The 24391-nt window shown below is 42.1% G+C and overlaps 1 protein-coding gene across 1 annotated transcript in view; it reads right to left on the bottom strand.

The window, feature by feature from the left end:
* Positions 1-348: 348 nt before the first annotated feature.
* nkd1 (NKD inhibitor of WNT signaling pathway 1) overlaps positions 349-24391 on the bottom strand; it is a 33745-nt gene continuing 9702 nt past the window's right edge. Inside the window, exons 4-10 of the mRNA XM_042405969.1 lie at positions 13135-13192; positions 7452-7555; positions 7201-7296; positions 5158-5305; positions 4207-4288; positions 3627-3754; positions 349-3015 (exon numbers count right to left, since the gene is read on the bottom strand). Coding sequence (XP_042261903.1) covers positions 2483-3015; positions 3627-3754; positions 4207-4288; positions 5158-5305; positions 7201-7296; positions 7452-7555; positions 13135-13192 — 1149 coding nt within the window. The 3' untranslated portion in view covers positions 349-2482. The remainder of the gene's footprint in view (positions 3016-3626; positions 3755-4206; positions 4289-5157; positions 5306-7200; positions 7297-7451; positions 7556-13134; positions 13193-24391) is intronic.

Below are 24391 nucleotides of genomic sequence, written 5' to 3'. Positions count from 1 at the left end.
GCTACTGTAGAAACATGATGGTGCAACATGGCAGGCTCTGTGGGAGAGGACCTGCTCCCTCTGTTGATATAAAGGGCTCATTCTAAACACAACAGTTCTTATTTTCAGGTGATTATATACTAATTAAAACATACTTATGAATAATATACTCACTTTCTGCCGAGTCCGTTCCACTAAATGCCACTAAATTCTACACACTGCACCTTTAAAGCTACTTCCTTAAAGTCAGACAACCTTCTTCGTCATGGCAACGGTAAACACCACGACAATCATAGTTGCGGTTTTTAAAAAACTGTCCCAAGTTGCTGTTGGAAACATGACACTCGTGGTTGGAAACGGGAAGCGAACAGTGGTCTCCTGCAGCAAAGTTTACTGAGTGCATTTTTTGCAAGTTTGATTCTATCCATCCACCCAACCCACCACCTCCGAATATGGAAATTTATCACCTTATATACACGTCGTCTGAACTGCACCACTTGACAGGCTCTTTGAAAGTCATACAGGTGTGTACTTTTTACACCTAGGTGAGGCAAAAGGTGACGCTGACATGGTATCCTCTAGTGGATTGGTGTGTGTATTACACACTTTGGCATGATACTGGGCTGCTCCATACTGATTAATGAATACACCAACCTCTAACTGGGGGTAACACCGTGTGCTTCAGGGTTTGGAGTTCAATTCATGCAGATATGCCACAAGGCCTGAGCCAGAACATGAGTACTCTATTGCTCTGATGTCAAGGTCACACCATCTCTAGTTGAGTGTATCATGGGACTGAGAACATGTGATTCAACTGCTGACATTTTAGACATTGAAATAAAAAGAGTTTCACAGCTCAACAAGAGTTTTATACTGGCAGTATTATAAAAGTTAATTGCTGTTTGAAGAAGAAACATAAGATTATTTGAAGCTGGTACTTCAAATAATGTGGAAACATATGTGAGCTGCAAAGAGTATGTTTTTTTTCAGTGGTTAACAAACTGATTCTACATTTTGTATGAAACCAATAATGAAAGACCAGAGATGGAGTTTTGAATTCATCTATATGCAGAACCATAATACGAGTGCTGTGCATAACAGTCTACCTGAAGGCCATTAATATACAGCCACGTTTACCTGAACTAAACTCAAGTAACATCCTATTTCACACTACAGTCATGTATCTTCAAATAATTCCTTGTTCTTTTTGTTTCCATTGAATGATAAGCTTGTGTTCTATTAACACTTGTAATGTGATGTGATGTCAAGCTACTGAACAGCACTGTTGAGAGTTGGGGTTTTAGTCATTCAGCCACAGTTGTGAATCTGATCACATGGTCAGAAAGTTCAAACAGAGAGAGAATGAGGGAGTGTGTGAGATGGAGAGAGAGGGTGTGTCTGATGCTACTACAGATGTACATATTCTAGTCAAAATGAGGCTCCTCATGGTCTTATAAAAATGCAGTTGTGAAGGAAAACAAACATAAAAGATAGTGAATACAAAGATATCACATTATCAACAAAGCTTATAAAATTGATAACAATATATACCTTATTTACAGTAAAAGTTAGTAAAAGTAAGGAGCTTTTCGACACTTCAGTACTGCAGATTGTGACACGATTTCTCTTCTTTCAAAAACGTCTTGAAGTAATTTGAAAATAACCTCTGAATGCTTAAAGTCACAATTACAACAACAATTAGGATAAAATTAGAGGTAGCAGCGGATTTGGGAGCTCTGTTCTTTTTTTTTAAACTTTAACATTTCAAAATTTTCCTTCCCACTTTTGCTTACAGGGTATTGCGTGTTTAAATCATAATCTTCATTTTCATCTTCTAAAACCTGCCTGACAGCCTACTTTAAATACTCACGCACCCAGGAGCGCACTTGAGTGGTTTTCGACAGACACCAGTGTCGTGACACTCACATACATACATACACACAGACACACACACTCTTGCTACACCCACACATTCACACACTGCTTTACACAACCACACGCACACATTCTCACATACACACTATGCCCTGCTCTCCTATCACCAATATTTCCTTCATATATTTTCATCTTTACATCACAGTCTTTCTTCCTCTCGTCCCTCCTTCTCTTTAAAAACCATTTGGCTTAGTGGTCTGGAAGGGTTGTGGTGCTGGTTTGCAGCCGTAGAGTTCATCAGGTAGTGGGATTCAGGGCCAGGGGGGGAGAGGAACTTTTTCTAAATCCATCCTCCTCTCCTGTGCCTCCTCTCTTGCCCCAGCCATGATCCTCAGTCCTGGCCTTACTGTGGCCCTGAATCACCTTCCTGCTGCATACCCGAACCTCTGTATGTCTGACCAACCTCTTTATAACACTGGTTAATAAGCTCTCAGCACTGGACTGCACCTCCCATGATCCTCCTCTTCTCCCCATGTCCTATCTCCACTACAAAGTGTTTGAGGAGGAAGCTCATAGCAGTCAGTGTCTGCTGGCCTGGCTAGGTTTTCTGGGGTTCCAGGGTGGAAATTCAGGACTGGTAAAAGTGGTGGTAGTGGTGATGGTGTTCATGGTGGTGATGATGCTCATGCCGCTGCACTACTTGCGCCAGCCCCCCCTCGTAGAGCAGCACGCTGGGCAGGTCCCTCACCTGCTCCTTCTCCACCACAGGTCCCGGAGCTGCCAGAGAGCCTAAGGCCCGGTAGCCCTGGCTCTCCTTGGACCGCTGCTTGTGCTTGCGGTAGGGGGCTGCGGACTGGTGAGGGGGTGTCTGGCTGGGTAGTGCCGGGGGAGGAGGGGCACCTCGGCTCCTCATCACCCTACTGCTGATCTGTGCAGGAGGTGTGCGGCTGTGGGTCTTGGGAGAGCGGAGGGCATGTTTCCCTGAGTCTTGGCCTCGCAGCCGGGTGGGGTGGAGGTTGTCCGGAGCGACAGCGTCCACGACAGTCTGCAAGCGGCGGTGGTGGGAATGGGAGTGGCCATTTTCTGGTTCGTGGGAGCGAGAGCGAGTCTGGTTCGACGAGCGGGTCTGAGGCTCTGCCTTCGCTGGCTCTGAGGCGGGGGCTGTGAGAGAGACAGACAGGTGTTTATTTTAACTGAGAAAGCAGCATCAGATATGACAAACTTCAAAGCTGCAGACCAAACAACAATGCTGTCCTAGGACTGGTGTCCAGTGTCAAAATTCATTATGTGGGTGTAGGGAAAATAACCCATAATGTGCAAATTACTGTGCCAACGGCTCACTAATAACGAACAGCTGGAAATCTCAATGATAAGACGCTGGCAGCTTCATTTCAGGTTCTTTCTTCATGCGGATAACCCTGACACAATGTGACATAGAGCAGATCTCTGTTAGCACTTCCCTAACAGGACCAACATTAAAATAATCACATGTCATCACTGACCATCAGATCAAGGCTGCTGCTTATTAAACCTAATATTTCACTTCACAACAGCCCATACTGCTGATGGGCTTTGGCCTTGAACACTTGATGTATTGTGCTTGCCTGAGCCCAGATGTTTATACTGGCGAGGAGTAGTGAGTTGGTAGTTCCACCTAATGGCTCCAAGCAGGTGCCGCAGTAATGAGGGCCCCTGGATGAAGCTTCAAAGGGCCACGGACTGTGTTTCTCCCTCCCCTCTCCCCTCTACACCCCTGGCCCCGGTCCACTCACCGGCTCCGAAGCGGGAAGTGTAGTTTTCAATTCCTGCCAGGTCCAAGTAGTGGTTCCTGCGTTCCAGGTTCTCATCCACACAGTGGCGCTGGCAGCCCGGCTGGGTGTGGTGGTCACTGTGGTGGCGCCTGTGGACACAAGCGGCACCTCTCATTAGGTAGCAGTTTGGGCCAGTAAGGTTCAGTATGGTAGTGTTTGGAGAAAGTTAAACAAGTGTTCCTTATGATCAAGCAGTAGCAGAGTAATTGTTAGAGAAGTGAGATTGTGACTGGAAAATCACAGGTTTAAATCTCAACTGGGAGTGTTTGAACAGCACAGTCTCCCCTCCACTGTTAACTGTAAATATGGGCACAACTACCTAAGGAGTAGAGGACTATTGTAGATTCAACGTGTGAATCCTTCCTTAAACGACCTCTCCCTATAGCCACTTTGAATGAGAAAGTTTATAGTTTTCTGTTTTAAAAAGTGGATGTGATGAGTGATGTAATAAAAAATATATGATATTATAATGAGCTCCATATTTTTCCTCTTCACAAGCTTAAACAATAGAAACTGAAGTGAACAGGGGAGGTGGGTTTACCTTAGGAGTGCTCGAGTCTTCTTATCTGCACTCTTGGGGTCTTCTATGCACTTGTCATTTTTCTCTCTGGGGTGGGACGTGTCTGTGTATGTGAGAAAGACAGGAGGCTATTATCAAAGAGAGCTACACAGAGCAGCCACACAAACACACACACACACACACACACACACACGACAACAGTCACACAAGCCTCAGAAGAAAGCAACCTTTGTTTTGGGGTTTTACTTTGAAGATCTATAGAAAAGAAAAAACAACAATGCTTCATTTATTCTATTTTCAACTCCCTGCCTCTTATAAGGCATGGAATGAAATAAAAAACATGCAGACTTCAGAAATAGTTTATTAAAGACCCAAGATCTGATGCAGTTTGAAATTAGCATGAAGGCAACCCGCGATATTTTCAAAGCTTGCTCTGTTTGAATCTCTTGATGGATATTTATAGCTGAAACAATAGGACGCAAATACGCAGGAATATATACTTTTTGAGATATTTTTCCCTGACTACTTGTTTACCAAGTCGTCAGTGAGAAAAGTTAAGTTGAACGCAGCTATATTTTCCCGGCAGCTCTGAGAACGGGGGAGGAAAACAGGGGTAGAAGAGGGGAAAAAAAGGGAACTTTGGAGAAAAGAAAAATGGCTGTGGTTATCAAAAGGACTCGGCACATCTCTTAAGGTTTCTTTCAGAGTATTTGAAGGCACTGAGGGGTGGGGGGGGGGGGCCTCTCTTGGCTCTGTCACTCCCCCCATCATTAAAAATGAACCCCATTGAGTAGGAGAGATGGAGCGACGCCGAGACTGCAAGGAACAAAGCTCTGACAGGCCTGAAGCAGCCGCCTTTCTGCATGACAACAAACACATCTCTGGGTGAGCTGACAACAGGCAACACAAGGGGGACCCCAAAAGGCCCTCTCTTCTCCTCCGCCCCACCCACTGTGTTAATGCAAGCTTTACCTGCAGCACCCTGTGTACAACTCCTCCACCGCTGGCTGGAGTCAGGAGCCACCGACAGCTTGACCCGCAATGTCTTGCTGCTGCTGGGAGAATGGTTGACGGAGGCATCGACGACCTCATAGATGGTATGGAGCAGGCTGGTGATATCCTGCACGAGAGAGGAGGTGGAGGTATGTTTAATCTGGGCTTTTTGAAACACAGCTTCCAATTATATCTAGAAGGGTAACCAAGTGCAAAAAAAAATAAAAAAAAGATTATATAGATTCTCAGTGAGTGGTGCAGAGACAGATTTTCAGTGCACATACCCAAATAAAAACCAAGAAAAAAGAACTAGTCTTGTCACTATACAGTTTGAATTCAATATTCTGTAGCTTTGTGCATTAAAAGTCTGTATTATAAATCTCGTGCTAGCAATGAATTTAAAGAAGTGACTCAGACATTGGTGAACAGAAACCCAAACTGATGTCAGTTGTTTGAGTTCGGCATTTCAAGTGCAGCAATCAGACAGTGTGTAAAGACAAGTTATAAATTCATGAAAAGGAACGGCTTGGCAGCAGCAGAGGAGGCTGACTGAGATGTCAGGCCTGATATGATTGGAGTTACAGCTCTGTGAGCTTTACACTTTTGCTATTTAACTCTCTCTCTATTTCTCTGAAATGACATTCAAATGCAAAGCACCTCATGTCCATATATGTGGGAGTACACACATACTGTAGAAGTTCATCCATGTTATAAAGATCTCTAACTCAGGCCAGTAAAGGCAGAGGAAAAGGAGGGATGAGAGAGAAACAAAGAAAAATTACAAAAAGTTAACAAGGAACAACTTTCAAATTAAAAGGGATGCAATGTTTACTTAAGAAAGAGGTAATTGACCATATTTGGACTGATTGATTTGCACATGAAATAATGTGGTCTCATATGGCTGTGACTTGCACTGATGGGTGTTTTTGTGCACCATACTGAGCTAATTACTCCCTATTGAGTGTTAGCAACTGTGCTGGATATTTTCATTGCAAATCAAATTCTAACCATCTATAAAAATTATAAAAAAAAATTCACCTGGTATGGACATGAAATGAACTGACTCATATACAGTAGTATCTCAAATCTTATTATTGTTTTACCTCAGAGGTAACACAGCTTCACCGTCAGAGCCACTTTCACAAAACTGCTGAGAATTTAGCCCACACAAAGACTCCAATAGTATGATTTTCACTAACTATACTACTCTGACTCATAACAAAAAGGACTATTATGACTATTCTTCAGAGACCGGCTCCACATACTGGTTTCAGATAGACGCACTGTAAAAAAAAAAAAAAAAAAAAAAGAAAAAGAAAAAGAAAAAAGAAAGAAAGAAAATGAAATAGAATAAAAGCTTCCTGTGTCATTTTTGGTTTCCCTCTCTTTTTTTATTTGTGTGACAGGATGAAAAAAAAAAGAGTTGGAGAAGAAAGCTCTTCTTTCCCTCTCCAAGCCGCCCGCCTGCCGTCTCATGAGCCGTGGAGCCACAGGCAATGCCAAAAAAACTGCGCAGCCAACCACACAGAGGACAGCTCCAGTCTCTTTGCGCTGTTTCAAGTTGTTCTCAAAAAACACGGGCCTTTCTGGATGTTCTCTCAGATCTGTACCAGGCAGACGCAAGCCACAAGGTACCTCGGAGGAGCAGAAACACACGAGCTTTGCTGGATTCGGTTCTTGGGAGTGAGATTGGGCTTATAACTTCTACCTCACTTTCTTTTTGGGTGTGGTGATACCAGAGTCGGGAAAATTTTTAAGTTAACAGGGAAGTCGTTGATTCATTTCCGGTTTTTCTAGTAGTGAGCTGCCGAACAGCACTCTTTTATGATAGTTCAAAAGATTCAAAATGCAATTAAAAAGTACAAGAAATTGAAAATATGACGCTTGAAGTGAAGTCATTTCTACTATATCTGTGTGGTGATGGCAGATGTTATGAAATATTTATTGTTTTGTATTTATTTACATATTCATTCATTCGTTATATCTCAATATTTAAACCCTCTCAGGGCAGAAGATTATTACCTCCCTGGTGACTTTTCCGTTGTTGTCAAAGTCATAGAGGGTGAAGGTCCATTCCTGCCTGTTATCCTCCTCCACAGACACAGCACACTCCAACTCCTGAAACAGCACAGCAATGAGCTATCAGCATCATACAGTGTGTACACGTGTGTCCATATTTGTGTGTGTGTGTGTGTGTGTGTGTGTGTCCTGCCATTGCCCTAGTTTCATCCAGAAGGGAAGTAATAAACGTCCGGTTCAGTGTTGACACTCACTTCAAACTGGAGCTGTTTCTGTGGCCCTGCGGGAGATTGGCTGTCCCTCTCCTGCATCTTCTCCTCCACACAGCAGCTGTCTGTCTTCTCCGGGGGTAAAGCCACTGCAGTGACACACACACACACACACACACACAAAGATAAAAGAGAGAGCCTGAGGATGGAAACGTTGGGTGCAGTCATAACCTGAGGATATGTTGTCGCCTTCGAGTGTTCCTTGTAAGCTCCTACTTCCGAGTTTGGCAGCCGCAATTAAGATGGGTCACACATTCAAGTGCTCCTGGTTGGAAATAGCCCTACACAGCCAAACTCTTCACAGTTTTTGTCTCACTGCCTGTGTTCTGAAATTGTATTTTTAATATTATCATATTTATTAATGCCATATTCTTGAAGGCAGTGCAGAGCTTTGTTGTGCTTCACATATGTAAATCATACACAGTAATGCCAACAGAACTTGTATTTTAAATTTGGTTGGGCTACTCAAACTCAACTTGTAGGCTCTGTTTATCGTATTTGTGACTGCTTAGCAGAAAAGCAAAGCACAGTTTGGTTCTCACAGTCTTTGGAAAATTTCATGTCAAAAATATTACAGAGAAGCAACTGGGAGCAAACTGATGTGTGAGAATTTGGAGTTTCCAGTCACAACAAGATTCAACAAAATCCAAGATTTTCAGGCTCTTTCTTCTATGAGTACTGAAAATGCACACAGATTAGATAAATTGTACTATATTCTAACTTTTAAAAGAATTTCTTATTTTGCCGAGTTTCGTGTCAGGTAAGAAGTTCATTGTTTCATCATTCAACAGCAGTGTTTGAAAGTCAATATAGTGATACCAAGGCTGAAACTACAATCCAAAATGTCAATTGAGAGCAAAAAAATGTTGGAAGTGTGACAGCACTAAGTCTCAAATGGCAAAAGCTCCTCAGTCATTCACTCATATGGTAATAGTTTTTAAGCTCTGAGCTACAATATAGATATCCCAGTTGGTTCACACTGAGAAGGGATGTCAAACATGAAACTGAATGCCATAACATGCCTAAAACATGATAGAATATTAGGTGGCATTCGAATATAAATGGTGGAACGAGAACAGCACCTGAACATCAAAAGGCCTGGAGTCCCAGGCTCAGTGCAGCAGAGCTCATCATTTTATGGAATGACATTCACCGTACATTACCATCCACACGTACAGAAAAGGCAGACGGTCCAGAGGGAGCATTAATCTGTCATATGCACTTTGCCAGTTAATGTGGCACTCGCACACGGTCAAACCCACCTGCGTCAAATCAGATAGAATTTCCTGATAAACTGTAGAAGTCATGTATTTTTTACTCTACCAAACTCTAACACAGAGATTTTCCCAGACGGGATGCAAACTGAGAATGTCCTCGTGAGGTAAGCTGTCAGAACTGAATACTTGTTTAACACAGAGGCACTGAGCCAGGAAAGAGCTATATGTGCCACTGATATGAATGCATCAATACTGGGTTTCAAACTGAATCAATGACCCTGCTTTGGTAAGCAGTAAACACAATTCACTCTATGAACTGAGACAACAGGTCATTAAGTGTAGACAAAAAAAAACAAATACTTTACTACCTACCACAACCCATTACAATAATGCATTTAATGATTTAGTGTGGCTAAATATATAAATATAATGTTAATTTTTGTGTTCAAACTGTCAGATGGGTGTCATTTCAACACTATGTTAATGTTTGAGGCCACAGTTTGCGGTGGTCTATTTTTATACTGCATTATATTGAAAGGTGGTCCACACTGTTGGACAAAAATAACACGACTGTCACTGTCTGGTTCGATGTTTTAGTTTCAGTGTTGGATGTTAGCCCAGCTGTAATGCTACCGGATATCCTTCTCTGCTTTGAAAACCAGCATTTGTTTGACACATGAGACCGCAGCTACACACAACATGTAACTGAGATTTGGGTGGCATACATGTCGGCTCCTTTGCAAGCCTCTATGAGTTACAGTTACCCAGAATCCACCTCTATGCAAAGATGTTGATGTGTTTTTGTAGCTTGTTGTAGCTTTTACCCAGTCACAGCCTCTGTATGTTTCGCCTCTGGTCATTTAGCATTTTGCATGAGCATCAGCCCCCCTCATCCAATCACAGTCCTGCAGGCCTCACACACACCCATAAACCCACACAGACCACACCCCTCTCTCTCTCTCCACCCGCCCCTGCTCCTCTCTCCTCCCGCCACACTTTGAAGTTCCATTCTCAAACCTTTTGGAAGAGGATCAGACCGGCTGTAAAACAGAATCACTAATTAATTAAGCCAAGTCAAATCTGAAACACTGTTTGTTTGCTCGCCAACGGAGCAGACACAACAGCACAATTTCTTTCCTCCTGATCCAAAGTAGATCAAAGCAGACCTGTCTCATCCCTGGGTAGGGGAAAATGCCAGAAATGAAAGGCATCATCCCAGGGAGCTTTTACCAACTTTTTGGAGAGGAGCAGCATTTGGGGTCCCGCTGTTTGATCATCTGAGGTGCTCAAAGGGAACATTGTGTGCGAGGGCAAATCTGTTCCGTAGCAGGCTCAATATGGTGGAGAGATGCTTATCTCGGAGCTAATGAAATGCCGGGAGGAGTAACAGTAATCTGCTATCACCCTCCTCCCCCTCTGACCCCCCCCCCCACCACCACCACCACCACCACCACCACAGACATAAGCCGGTTCTTTATGAGAGACGCTGCCGCCAGGGGATTGGCTGCACATCAGATCTGCGGGGCAAGAAGAGGGCAGCCGAGGCTCGCACCCTCCATGCCAAACCTATTCCTGCAGCTACACACACGTGCATGACAAACACACGCACGCGCAAGCACAGGCAGTTCAGGAAAGCTGCCACACACTGGGAGCAATCACACCCAGCTTAGCTTGGCTACTGTATTACATATAACTGGGTCTGTCCCCCCTCAAACACTCTGCTGGGAACAATGGTGATTTTAGGATGGGTAGGATAAGAAAGCCTTTGTGGTGAAAGTAACTTCTTCTCCTCCCGCCGAAGCCAAAAAGCCACTAATGGAGTGCTCATGTGCAAGGCGCTGAACACATGTAATATAATCTGAAGCAAGAGTGTCCTCAGCAAACTCCTCCCTTGTTAACGAAAGGTTAAAAGAAGTGGATAAAAAGCCCATGTAGGCTATTCTTCTTGCATGCTTGCAGTAGCGATGTTAAGTATCCTTAAGACACTTTCATCATTGAGCCCTTCTTCCCTCCTTTGCAATTTTTGCCAGCAAGTTCTTTTTTAATCCTCAGAAAACTTACTGGAAGAGCTTCCTTAAACCCACAGAATGGAAGGCTTTCAAGTGCACCGGTTGTCCTATCATCTCTTCTCTCCCTGTTTTCTCTCTCACTTTTACTTTATTCCACTTTGTTAGATCCATGGACAATGGATGTGATCACTGCACTAAATGCAGTTCATGCAGCGGACATCATAAATCCTCCACAGCTGTCTTTATTTGGGTCTTAGTGTGCCTGAGGAGGTACAAAATGGCTTGCTATGTGAACATGAGGACAATTTATTCCAAACTGAAACGAAGAACCATTTCATAACAAATTGTTTTCATTAGAGGTAGTTTATAAAAGGACAATAATACAGTGGCTGCAAATCAAACGTTTGACAGTTTCTCTGAAGGAAAGAATAACATGGATCAAAAAGTAAGATTCCAAATTCTGATTGACATTATTTTGGTGTGATGGTTGAAAAAAGCCTGCAGGCATGAAACGCAGACTTGTTTTTACCTTTCCTAATTTCTTAAAGGTGAAATCATCCAGATTTGATGTTGCTGTCCACTCAACATAACCTACATTGCAAAGTAGGGTAGCCAAACCTTCTCCCATTCTCCCTAACTAAACTACGGAATGTTTTATTGAAGCAAATTATCTATTCTAATTATCTTGTCTTCTCCTGTTAATCATGGAGAATGAACAGAGCAGCATTTTCTAATTAACAACATCTGTCTTGAAGGGAGGACAACCACAGCCCACGGGCGTTGCCTGGCCTGGGCATTCGTGGCTGTAGCCCCGAAGATATTTTCTTTAACCCCGACTAATTCTCCACTTTGAGCGAGTTGTCACTATAGAAGATGACAGTGTTGTAATTTTGTATCTTCAGTGAACAGAATGGAGGTTAGACCAATCAGAGAGGGTTTACAGAAAAATACGTGAACTTGTGTTTTATTGGCTAACAGGTCTCTGTCAATTCTTCAATGGATGGGGTTACTAAACTAAAAAAATGCCAAACACTAGCTCACACAGTCAGTCAGTGTGAGCAAAAAATGGATATGTAAGATTTTTTACCAGTAAAGGGGTTGAAGCTGAAGCAGTGGTACAAACATCCTCTCATACTGAGACAGGAAAACAAGGTGTGTAAATGTCTGTATGAGTTCAAAATTACGTGAACATGATATGAGCAGAGCATAAGTTATATACAGCTATATACGTAGTTTGCATTGCACTGTAGCCAGCTTAGCAATGATAGCTTAGCTGTGCCTCCCCTTGGCTAGTGACACCAAACTAGCCTAGTCTCATGTTAGATCTTAACCTTATGTCTGTTTCCCTTCTTATATTGCAGCCTGGACAAGTTGGGTCATAACAATACTGATGACAAAATTTAACCAGATAATATCATTTTAAAAAGACAGAACTCATTGTCATTGTCTTAATTTTTCCACAAGTAGCAATATTTTCTCATGTTTTACTACCTGTACCATTGAGGTGGGGATTGTGGTTCATATCAACCATCAGCAAGTCCATCAGCAATGACTTTGCCAACAAATTATGAAAGTTTACTCAGTCACTTTGAGTATTTAGCCATTTTCAACTCTCATTTGGGAAACTGCCATTGTATTATGGGTTTTGAGGATTTTCCATTATGTAGGCCTAGTAATAATGGTAGTAGGTGTCTGATATAACGCTCATTGTGGTTTGAGACATTTGAGTGGCTGGAATATTCATGTACAGATTATATGGTAAATCAAATCCAAACCCTTCCTTTATTCTACAATTTTCACATTTTTTAAACATGCAAGAAAAAATGCATTGAAACAGTCTATTTAGAAGTATGTTTTTAAAAGTTTTTTGATGGAGAAGAATCTGGGCTCAGCCCCTAATGGTTAACAGTCCAGCCAACGCCCCTGCCGCAGCCCAGACTCAGGTTCAGCCCAGAGACTAAAAACCATTCCAAACTCCATTTATCAGTCATGTTATCTCTTGTCTGTCAACTTTGTCTGTTACCCAGTGAAGCAGAACTGAAATAAAAAGTGAATTTTCTGCCACGCTTCCAAATTCTGGGCTGGTCTCATTCAACTCTACATTTCAGCCTGCACCTCACGTCCAATCCTGTCTTTAAATGGGAGGGAAAGACTGTCTCCTCCCGGAGTTCTTAATTCAGGATCACATCACAGCGGGGAAAAAACATGGGGAATGGAGGCACTTTGCAGAGCACTGCTGGGGGAGGGGCGGATCAGAGAGGGAGGAGGAGGTGCAGAAGCAGGAGGGAAGGTAAAGGGGACCTCATCAGCACATTGTTTGGGCTTAAAGAGTGGGTGTGGAGTGGAGGGGAAAGGATGAACCACAGCAAAAAAGAACCACATAAGTACTGCACTTGTGTTCGTGTGTTTGCAGGTTTTCATTCAAATCAGCAGAGAGCCTACCTTCTAAACGGTAGTGTTCATCACCAATCCGCTCAGCACATGCTTCATCCATAGATTCCTGGCAAGAGAGAGAGAGAAAACCCATATATCACTGTTTCAAGTCATATAATGGCGAAGTATCATATTTTTGTCACATAAAAACAAACATCTTTAACGGTGCAAATCCACAGCACAGCTTTCCAACACAGAGCGATATGCCCAAATCAAAATTACAGCGTTTATATGTCTATATATGAACAAAGTTTGACAACTGCACGCTGAGCTTAAACAGCAGTGGAAAGTTTAAGAGGATAGTAATTGCAGGACTGAAACAAACTGAGCACAAGACTGGCAGTCAGAATTGAGACCATGAAAAAAGTATCTAAATCACCGCCGTCTGCCCTGCAGTGAATTCTGGGAAAGAGGGCTGGTAGTAGGGCTATTTCGGTGGCGGACTATCGTTGCAGCGATACGTTCGGAGGCTTGTTTCTATTCACCCGGGCCCCCTCTCCTGGCAGCTCTGTCTGTTAGTGCATACCACAGAGACTGGAGGGACATGTGATCCCTGGGTTTCACTATGGAAAAGTCTGGCTCAGGTATCCATGTGGCAGTCATCTGGCTGAAAAACCATTACTCACGAGCTGACAAACACGTATACATGCCCACATCCGTGCAAACATACACACACAAATTCAAAGACCTACCCATGGTCTCATTTTTAAGTTTTCCATTGCAAACATACTACTGCAAAAACATTTCTGTCTGACATCAAAAACTAGACAAATTGCACACAGATTCATCAGAAGAGCCACAACATATTAAAGGTAGAGTCAGTGATTGTAATCCATTACACTTTTTGTCAAATTCAGCGAATATCTCCTCACGGTCTGCTAGCTGTCCGTTCTGTGTGTGCGGTGTTTGGTGTTCATACACGGCACTGGCTCTGTAAATAGGCATGTAAACACAGTGGCTTGAAGTGAGCCGCAAAACACTACGCCGGCCAATCAGCAGCAGTGGGCGTTCATGCTCGCGCACAGGGCAGGGGAAACAGAACCCACTTCGTTTTTTTACGCTCCGAGTCTGTTTCTCTTAGTGACGTGTAATCTGAGCAGGCAGCTGTTTAAATCACAGAAATATCCCGCTGTATATGTGTTTTACCATATCAATGAATCAATAAACACAAACACTGTCAATATCTCCCCGTGGAGTCGACATGCAAACTATTTTGGGTCAGTAAATTTCTGCTGTCAGTCAGCCTGGAGAAGGCAATTTATTCGGCCGTTCGAGGTTGAGTGAGAAGTGGGGAGGCCGCAGAGAGGTATACTCTTGTGCTCGTGAGACGAATTTTTGTTTTTCCGCTTGTGATAATGTGTAAGAGGAACAGAAGTGACTCTACAGCTGACACAACACTCTGGATTCTACCATATTTATCTTTTGGTTGTTGCCTTGGCAATGCACATCGATTAATTTGGGAGGCGGAGCTTCTGAATCAGCACAAAGGGAGGGAGTGTACTTGTTTGGGTGTGAAGTTCACACATTAACGATCTTTCTCCAGAATGACTGACTGTACCTTTAACAGGATTGCAGAACAATAACAGACACTTATTATAGCTGATGAATAACCTTGATAATTAATGATTAACCTTGTAAAGTTTTTATTGTATACATGCTTGTGTGTTCATTTATATGTCTGTGTGTGTGTGTGTGTGTGATACAGAGGCGAAGCTGTGACAGCATGACAGACGGATTTTTGTGTAATCCAGAGAGGTAGAAGGTCAGATGGTGTGATCCTACCCTCCTCAAACTAGTGCCGTCCAGGCTGCAGCGCTGTGGGTGGCCTCAGGAAGAGAAAGCAGAAAACCACAGGACTAACTGACTGATAGACTGATACCCCAAAGCAGGAACCCAGGATAAACCTGTGTTTGTTGTTGGTATGAACAGGTCAACATGCGTTCCAGCCTGGCTTCATAACCCTGCTCCTGAACTGGTTTTAATGCAGGACTGACACTGCTTAGCTTTGGTGTGATAAAAGGGTCACAAGTAGTCTCTATGGTAACTGTAGGATTACAATAGGGTCACTTAAGAATACAGGCAGCTTTAACTTTACTTGAATTGACAACCAGTGTGACCAAAAGCCTGTGTGTTTTACTTCACTTCATTTTTCTTTGCAAGGTCAAGAATGAACGTTTATGCTTTAGGCTTGCTTTTATGCTTATGACCACTAATTGACGACAGTCAATTAGTCAGTTTAACAGTCACACTTAATGCATCATTTTCAATGGGCAATTTATTCATGTTAAATGGAATACAGCTACTTCTTCAAGTCTTGAATTTGTAGAGTTTATGGTACTTGCCAGCTTCGTGGTGATTTAAATATTTAATTAGTGCTTATTGCACTTTATTATGTAAACTTTGATAGAACGAAAGAAAAATAAGCCTTAAACAATATTATTCTTTGTTAAGATTTATTGTAAAAGTAACTCTCCTTCTGTCCAAACACTCACTTGCTTTCTCTGCTTGCCCTTTCTCTTTAAATAAAAGATTAAATTACTTTTAAACCTAAATACTATTATCAGAATCATTCATTTTTAGTAACTTCTTAACCAGAGATGTTTGCTCACCAAAGCTGGGCAGCAGCCTGCATTCAACACATGTCAGAGATATGGTCGGGTTGTCTCATTCAGATGGACCCACGTTACTGTGTCAGTCTAAAAGGAGTAACACTCACACTGACCTCCATTTCCACAGAGCCCCACAGAAAAATAAAATCACTCCACCATCAACATTCCCCTAATTCCTGACACACAAAGATACACACACACAGATACACCGTCTTGAATGTATTTCCGTTTTTTTTTTTTTTTGATGAATGATCCAAAATTATTTAGGGGTTAGCCAAGAACATGAGAAATGGGGGAAGAGGAATGTGCTAATTGGTTGTTGTCTTTGGTGATGGATGGGAGCCGTATTATTAGTATACTGGGGTTACTCTGGGATTTGCTCTGGTCAGTGTTAAGAAAAAAATATCCCATGCTTTTTTTAAACTTTACACACTCACACACACACACACACACACTCATACAAATAGGCACTTCCCCATCCTCTCATGCAAAGTTTCTAAAGACAACGAGGAAGCAGAGGAAGAAGCAGAAACTTGCTTTGAATCTTGCAACCTGATTAAGAATCCATAAAATCTAGATCTGCTTCATAAAAATAAATAGAAATATTCGCTTGATTTTTTTTTTGCTCTCAGTTTCTACAGCCAGTGATACAGCTTTCATGTAAAGACTGCATCCATCACCCTGGTCCTAACTGTTCTCACATACTCATCCTTACAATCTGTAATGATACAGTCTCTATGGAGCAGCTCCAGACCAACTGACCTGATGACATTACCACTTTAAAGCTTCGGTCTCTAGTTTCTGGCTTTGGCAGGGAGCTGTTCGCAATGACTGATCAGATCGTCCTGAGCCAAAAAGAAACATGCAGGCGTTCTAAAAATAAGCAGTGTTTTCTTCTAAGTTTCCTGTGTTCCCATCAGCCAATTGGTCAGGGGAACAATGAGGAAGATGTCTTTGTCCAGCTCTAGAAAAGGGAAGTTTTGATGGTATTAAGTATACTAAATCCTTTTAGACAGGAAGCTCTACAGACACCACTGAAGACACTGTGAAATGTTGTGAATATATTTTGTGAAGAGCTAAAAAATTACATCACCTTACATTCATATTCCCTCACATTTGCAATTCTAAAACTAAACTTCCCATTAGTAATATCAAAAAGTTAAAGCAGTAGTTGTAACAGTAGTATTGAGTGAATGTGCGAGCTGCTTTTAAACACACTAGAATAGAGTAAGTCAGTCCAGTTTATTAAGCCACAGAGAATAAAGGCTTGATCTCACTCATTCAGTTCCACTTCAAATGAAAGAGCTCAAAGTGGATTTGCCCAAACTGCAATGCTGGTCATCCCTCTCTAATGAGATTTTTCATCTAATGAGTAAAGAAGAGGCTCGACTGATGCAACATTTATAAACAGTTAGTGAATCCGAATGCTCATTGCCATCAATGAGAAAACCATGTCTCATTAGTTTCAGCACACATGGTATGTGTGCACAATGACCAAACTATATGTAAAATGGCGACCACAAAAGAGCCATCAATCTCTTTTGGTCAAACAATGAGTCAATGACGGGCTTCCCTTGGGACCCTTGCTAATTTAAGGGTCAGAGGTCATTGTGGGAGAGCATTTCAGGCCAGAAGAGCTCCCCACCCTCCCACCTCCAGTGAACCAACCACAATCTAAACAATGAAAATGTAGGGTGGTAAACTTCCATGGAGCCAGTATTGGCAGCGGTAGAATAAAATGAACACTGTATGATTCAATGCACTGCTGATTACTGCTGCTATACACTGAGTGATGCAGTATTTGAACGTTTTGTTGCTGCTTGTCTTTACGGCTGGCCTAATCAACTGGCAGCCCGTGGGCCACATCCGGCCCAGAAGCAACCTCCAAGTGACCCTGCAAGCTTGAATTAAATAGGCTATTTTAATAGCAATTTTAATAGTTTAATTGTAATATTATTTTATTAAAATTATTTGTTAATAGCAATGTTATTGTGTAGCTCAAATGGTTACAGCACTGCAGCTGTAAGCTGTCTACAATCTGTAAGCAGTCAGGAAAGAAAATCAGTGGGAGAAACATATTCCGCCTGTGACTACAGGATCTGAGTCAACTGTTGATTTGAGTCATGCATGGGCAAGTGGGTCCGCCATCTTGGACAGTTAGGTACGGCAACACCACTTGGACAAACCACATACAACCATCTGATTCAATTGCACCCCATCAATGTACGTCCACTAAAAATGCTTGTTTTTGTCACTGACACGCTCAGATTATTATTTAAGTGTCAGACAACATTATGGAAAGGACCATACAGAGAAAAAAAAACTTTTTTCTTTACCTTTCACTTGATCTGGTCTGTTTGTTATTGTGTCTAAACAAGTCTCACTCAAGGAGAAGTATTGCTCTGAAATCTCATGAGAGGTGAGTTGTTGCAGGAAGACAGCGGTGGAAACGTGAGTGAGAGTTGGAGAGAGGAGTGCCAGGAAGAGTTTTTTTGTGTTGGAGCACAGCAGCATAGCTTAGTGTTATCCAAAAGATTTACAAAGTCATGGCTGAATATTTAGCTGATTTCCTACAACTCTTGCAAGCTTTCAGAGCGATACTTCTCCTTGAGCGAGACTTGGTTAGACACAATAACAAACAGACCGGATCAAGTGAAAAGTAAAGAAAAAAGTTTCATTTCTCTGTATGGTCCTTTCCATAATGTTGTCAGACACTTTTTAAAGTGAAACAATAAACATTGCTATTTTTACTACATTCATTTGCATTTGTTTAAAATTTGTCATTACGAAAAGCTAAAAAAAAAAAAGGTTTTTAAATAGGCTGCTGAAAATGTCTGGCCCAGCTACATTTCCTGGTTTTAAAATCTGGTCCAATTGAATTTGTAATTGAATAGCCCTGCTTTACGGCTTGTGGTCCAGACAGTTTTATGAAAGCTTACAGCGAGGTGTCACTTCCCCGAGACTCCGCAGGATTCGGTCAGAGGTGCGGGCTTCGGGGCACAAACAAGCATCTCTCTACTGCACTTGGGACCAGCTAAAACAATTTTCCAGACATGATGTTAAATGTTCTGTGGAAACCAGAGCATAAAGCATTCTGCTTTCAACAGCAGCCAGGTCCTTCAGAGCTTCTTCAGGGCCTCTAGGACAAGGGGTTGTATGGCCCCTGTGTGTTTTAAAGTTGTTCAAGCCCCCTCACCAAAAGTGATTTATTGCTGGGCTACAACACAGAACACAGTGTGCCTGCCCCATTACAACATCCCATCTACATTACTCGCCGGCCCAAAGGCCTGTTTGGTTTGGCCATTGTAACTATTTGGCAAACTTCATCAATGGCACACATTATGAATATGGATTTGGACATGCCAAAAACAGATTAACATATTTAAGAATAATAATATTTACTGAACTAACATTATATCCAGTTGACAATTCTACTCCACTAAGTGTGTTTTCCTTATTAATGAAAACATCAGCTCTAAAACATTATAATTAAGGATGCTCATTTAACACCAGTCCTTTGACCAACTCATGTTCAACTTAACAATTATTTATAATTAATAATCAATTGAAATGAAAAAGCAAAGTAATTTACATGGTTTAATGAATTAAACATCTCCTCTTTCTGGTGTTCACTTACTTTACATTATCTTACTTTGTTTGTGTAAATGGTATACATGTGTGGACATGACATGAATGACATACATTTTATTCCAGTTACAAACCTTTTGTAACTTCATCTCATCAATGAGGCTGAAAGTCACCAAGATGCATCGTAAATGGAAGAGTTGTAGCCTGACACTTATGTCCATATAAGCACAGTCAGTCTGAGGCCACATTCTGGAGGAAATTTAATTAAAATGCCACATTCCTTTTAAAACTGGGCATTTTCATTATGCCTGGTGAGTCAAATATGGCAACCTTGCCAATGTATCACTTGGTTGCTCATCTTTATTCAACATGAATGTAAATAAAATAGATCAATGATTGTACACATCCTGAACTAACTTAGATTGGGGTGCCGCTGAAAAGAGCACTCTGCCCAGCTAGCCTACACTGAATAAAATAAGGCTAAAAAACAGCTTTTGCCATTTCAGGGTCCACATTGTATGATGGTGTTTTATCGTATTCCCCAGGATAGAGAGCAAGAGAGTTAGAGAAAGTGAGAAAGACAGTGAGCGCATGCTGGCACAGAACCAACTTGGTGAGTTAAGACAGAAAGTTGCCTCTAGCGTCATCCTTACTCTGACACTGCAGACATGGACCCACTGGGCCAATTTTTTTTCTGTGAGTCTGTGTTTGAAAGCAAAAGGGCACATTAAAGTGCAAGTAATATGTACTTGTATGTGATTGTGGGAAAGTCCCACAAGGCTTCTTGGTCTTGATGCTGTCTGCCTCCACGACCCGCCACACAGGCTGACAATTTATGCGGCCGACGACAGCTCCCCCTGATCGCGCGCCAGGGCTCAGTGGAGGCAGGCCTCTGGAGCAATGGCAGCGCTACTGGCACTCCATCAAAACCCGGGAAAAATCTCATTAGGACTGCGGATGGGTGCCTCCTGCTCCGTCCCTCACCCGGTGCAAGAAAACACCTTCAGGACTGCAACATTCGGAGCAGCGGTGCCGGCATGAAGTGGGGAGCGACACACATGAAAGGCCATTTAGCCAAGTGAGAAAGACAGGCAGAGTGACAGAGACAAGGGAGAATGTGGGAATAGTGGTGGTGTTTCTCCAAGTACATGTCTGCTTCCTCTGGAGACAACTGAGCTTGCTGACACTCTCATAAAATCCACCCAGCACTAGAGAGGGAGAAACAGAGCTTTACAGAAAGTGAGAAGCTATTAATCTCATGCATGTCTAACAGCTACATTGTGTTCAATATCTGAACACCTACAGTATGTAGATTTTTATGTATAGTAGACTATAGGAAGTATCATGACATACCAAAGACTTAGGGCTGTAGTCTGCTGGTCGACTAGTCGATTAGTTGGGCAATATGCTCTCGTCCAACTAAATTCTCATTGGTTGAATAATCTCCATGTTATTTTCATAAGGAGAAAAGTGCTACATCAATAGCTTTCCAGGAGTAATCCAATATTTCCTGCAGCGGGAGGGACAGACTAACAAATTACCTGTAAAAACGGGGGTGTATTGAAAACACCCCCGTTGTTTTCACAACTTTGAACTCGCCCAACCTAATGGAGACCGCTGGGTCTAACTGTACTGTACGTTTACTGAACGTACTGAACGTTTCTCCATAATGACACAATGAGAACCCCCGCCAGGCCAAAAAAAATATTTTTTAATATTTGATATCGAATATCCATTCATTCGGAGATCGATAGTGTTTGGGAGTCTCTGTGCAGCGCTGTTCCGTACGTGAGTCAACCTCTGTCATTGCCTGGGAAACTACTGGTAGCGTAACTCCGTCCGTTAAGGAGTATGTTTGCATAGCAAATGGGAAAGACCGAGGGGCAGAGAAGTGACAGTGGATGCGAGCGGGACAGTGGAAAAGGTTAGTAGTAAGTTGTCAATCTGGCAGTAAATGTACAGCACAGACTACAGTGTGTCAGTTAATAAATGCTAAAAAGTCACGTCTGTTGTTTCCCCAAATGCTGGAAAAGTAAAGGAGGTTAGCTCCAAAGTTAGCAACAATGGGTTAGCATAACCTGAAGACACAAAACAGAGAAATACAGAACAGAGAAATGTGTGGCTGCTGAGATTACTGTGCACTCTGTCCCCACGACTAATCGATTAGTTGAAGATTATATACGATTTTAGTCGACCAAGATTTTCTTTGGTTGACTACAGCCCTACAAAGAATAGTGCAATACATGTGATGCCTTGCTGTCCTTGTAACAGAATAGCCAAGATACACTTGACTTGTCATCACATCTTTGTACTTTGTCCTATATAGTTAGCGCATTTGGTGAATAAAATGATTTTGACTGATTCTGTATAACTTGGATAGCAACCATTAGCTAAAGTTGATGAATTACTAATGGAGAAAACAGCCGTATAGCATGGAAATGTCCAAAAACTCTAGTGCAGACACAGTCCCTATGTTGAAAACCAATAAGTAAAAAAACAAAAAACTCTTATTAGTTTTAGAGCTGCAAATTAGCTTATAGATGTAGTGTTACACAGACAAGCCCTCAAGAGAGGAAATACCCATCCCCCTCCACCATCCCAAATAGTAAAGTGAGATACACAGGAGGAAAGCAGCAACTCCGGGAATCTGAAGCAGTGCCCATCCTGCAATGTGTGGTAAATGTGGTGATACCATTGAAGGAAAAACAAAACAAGGAAACAAAATGGACCATCCGTCATCACCATACAGCACTTTAAACCTGGGTCCAGTCCATGCACCTTCCAGCAACATTAAACAGCCTCATTCAAAAGCACCACGCAGCAGTAAAACATGACGCCCCGAGATGGAGCCAAGATAGAGGGTGTTGATGTGAGGTAGTGAAGCAGTGCACTGCCTGTGAGTGTGGCTTCAAAGGGGATCAGTTTTCACACATGAAATAAAGATCTCAGATAATCATATAGCATAGCAAAGCTGACGCGAGACAGTCCCATTTACGGAGGGAGGGGAGATGGGGCCAATTTTTACACAACACCTCCTGACTGAGAGCCGTGGCAAATGAACGCTTCTACATTTCTCTGAAGACAACAAGATAAATCTGTTTTTTACACAGGGACTATCAGGCTCATCATCACATGATGCACTGAGGTAGTTTATTGAATTTGCTCCAGTAGAACAGATGCTTGGGTTCTCTAAAATGTCGATGCTTTACAAACTGAGCAAATGCGTAAAACTGATCTCATGAGCAGTCAGCAGTGCCCAGAGGAAGTCATATCTGCTGTGCTTTACAATGCAATTTTATGCCTTTGATAAGAAACTGAATGCCTTTCCAGAGGTCACAGACTGTAAATCTTTTGATGTTGAGCTTTTCACATACTCCATTAACAAAACATAAGCTATCTGGTGGGTGCCTTTAATCTCAAGCAACTTACAGTACATTTAGTGCACAAGTTTTATTTTTCAGAATAAAAGTAGAAATATTACACTGCTGAACAGTGTTATTACCAGTTCACTATGCAAAAAAAATTTCACATTCAGGGGCTTGGTCAGATGGGAAATAACAGCAAAATTGTACAAATATCATCAGGCTGCTACAACACCCAACTTTGAGACCACATGTAGGCCGCATCTGGCCAGCAATCAAAACCTACCGAAGCTTTCTCTCTTGTGTCTTAACCAATCTGTCCACTTTAATTTGTCACCTTGTCTAAAGAAATGGTAATACTTGAATTAACACATAAACTGGATAAATATTAAGTCTTTAATTCTGCCCACTTAAGAGGGCTAATGTGTCATTTGACATCTCAGAGGGAGCATCAAAGACAGACATCTTCTCTGTAGACTCTGCGGCCACACGCCTGACACCCCTCAGTCACGGCACACCTACTTCTCTTCCTGCACCCCAGGAAGGAAATTATAGCCACGGAGTTGGGATCCATCACTAGGCAGGTTGGACGAAGCCGCTCTATGATTAAAGTGTGCATGATCAGCAACACCGAGGCTGGAGGGGTTTGAGGAGGCGTCGCATGCCAGAGGGCTTACCGTGTTAACTCTAGTTCATGACACAGGTCGTTGAGAGATTCTCCACACAAAAACACACAGAAGAGAAAGGAGAGGTTTAAAAAAAAAAAAAAGGCACTGCATATGGAGGAGGTGTTGTTCTGTAGAGTTGCGCTGTGTGTGCTGTATATTAAGCTAAATTATACACTATGTCTGTGTAAATTAACTCTCTGACATTGCCAGATAAGAGGTTGCAAAGACACATGTCTGCGTAGTGTGTGAGCACATGCATGTGTGTGTACATTCATGTGAATGTGTGAATATTTGTGCATGTGTTGTTTGTTCTCTGCATTCATTTCTTCCTCTTTTTTTTTTTCTTTTTTTTTTTACAGGACCCACAAGTGCAGTGATTGGATGCTTTCCTTTTATAGAGCGATAGTGCACAGCCACCAGTCATTTCTCCACGTCAGATTAACACTGCAAACACTGCTGGTCACATTACCTCACCCACATCAAAGGCTGCCTCCTGAAAGGCTCAGTGGAATATTAGCAGAGATTTACAGCCCTCATCTCTGTGCTTCAGAAACATGCTGATCTGAAGTAATCTCTCTCCTCCTCTCCCTTTTTTGTGTTTTATGTGTGAAGTTGGCCAACACTTTAATGACCCATTTACAAAACTTTTACACCTGCAAAGATAAGCTTTTACAACTCAGCCAGCCCCTCGAGCACTAAACCCTACCTGTTATTCAAGGTAACAGCCTTTATTAGCGTTTCAAAAATATGTAGTCACTAAAATTAACATTTATCACACTCTTTATCAAAGCCTTATCTCACCAGAGAGAAGCAGAGGGAGAAGATATAAGGTGTCAAGATCAAGAGTCTAACTGCAATTTAGAGAAACCGTGCCAGCAATTAGTAACTACTGCATTCTTCAGGACAATCAATAGATCAATACTACTACTGTTACTACATGTTAATTATTGTCATTTTGAGTCTTCTTTTGATGATTTGCACTTATAAGCACACACCAGCATGAAGGTTAAGTTTGTGCAGACTGCATGAGCTAAGCCTC

This window comes from Thunnus maccoyii, chromosome 1 (genome assembly GCF_910596095.1).
Source record: "Thunnus maccoyii chromosome 1, fThuMac1.1, whole genome shotgun sequence".
NCBI classification, from domain to species: domain Eukaryota; kingdom Metazoa; phylum Chordata; class Actinopteri; order Scombriformes; family Scombridae; genus Thunnus; species Thunnus maccoyii.
The sequence above is the reverse complement of the archived record's forward strand: the minus strand, read 5'-3'. Positions and strand labels throughout refer to the sequence as shown.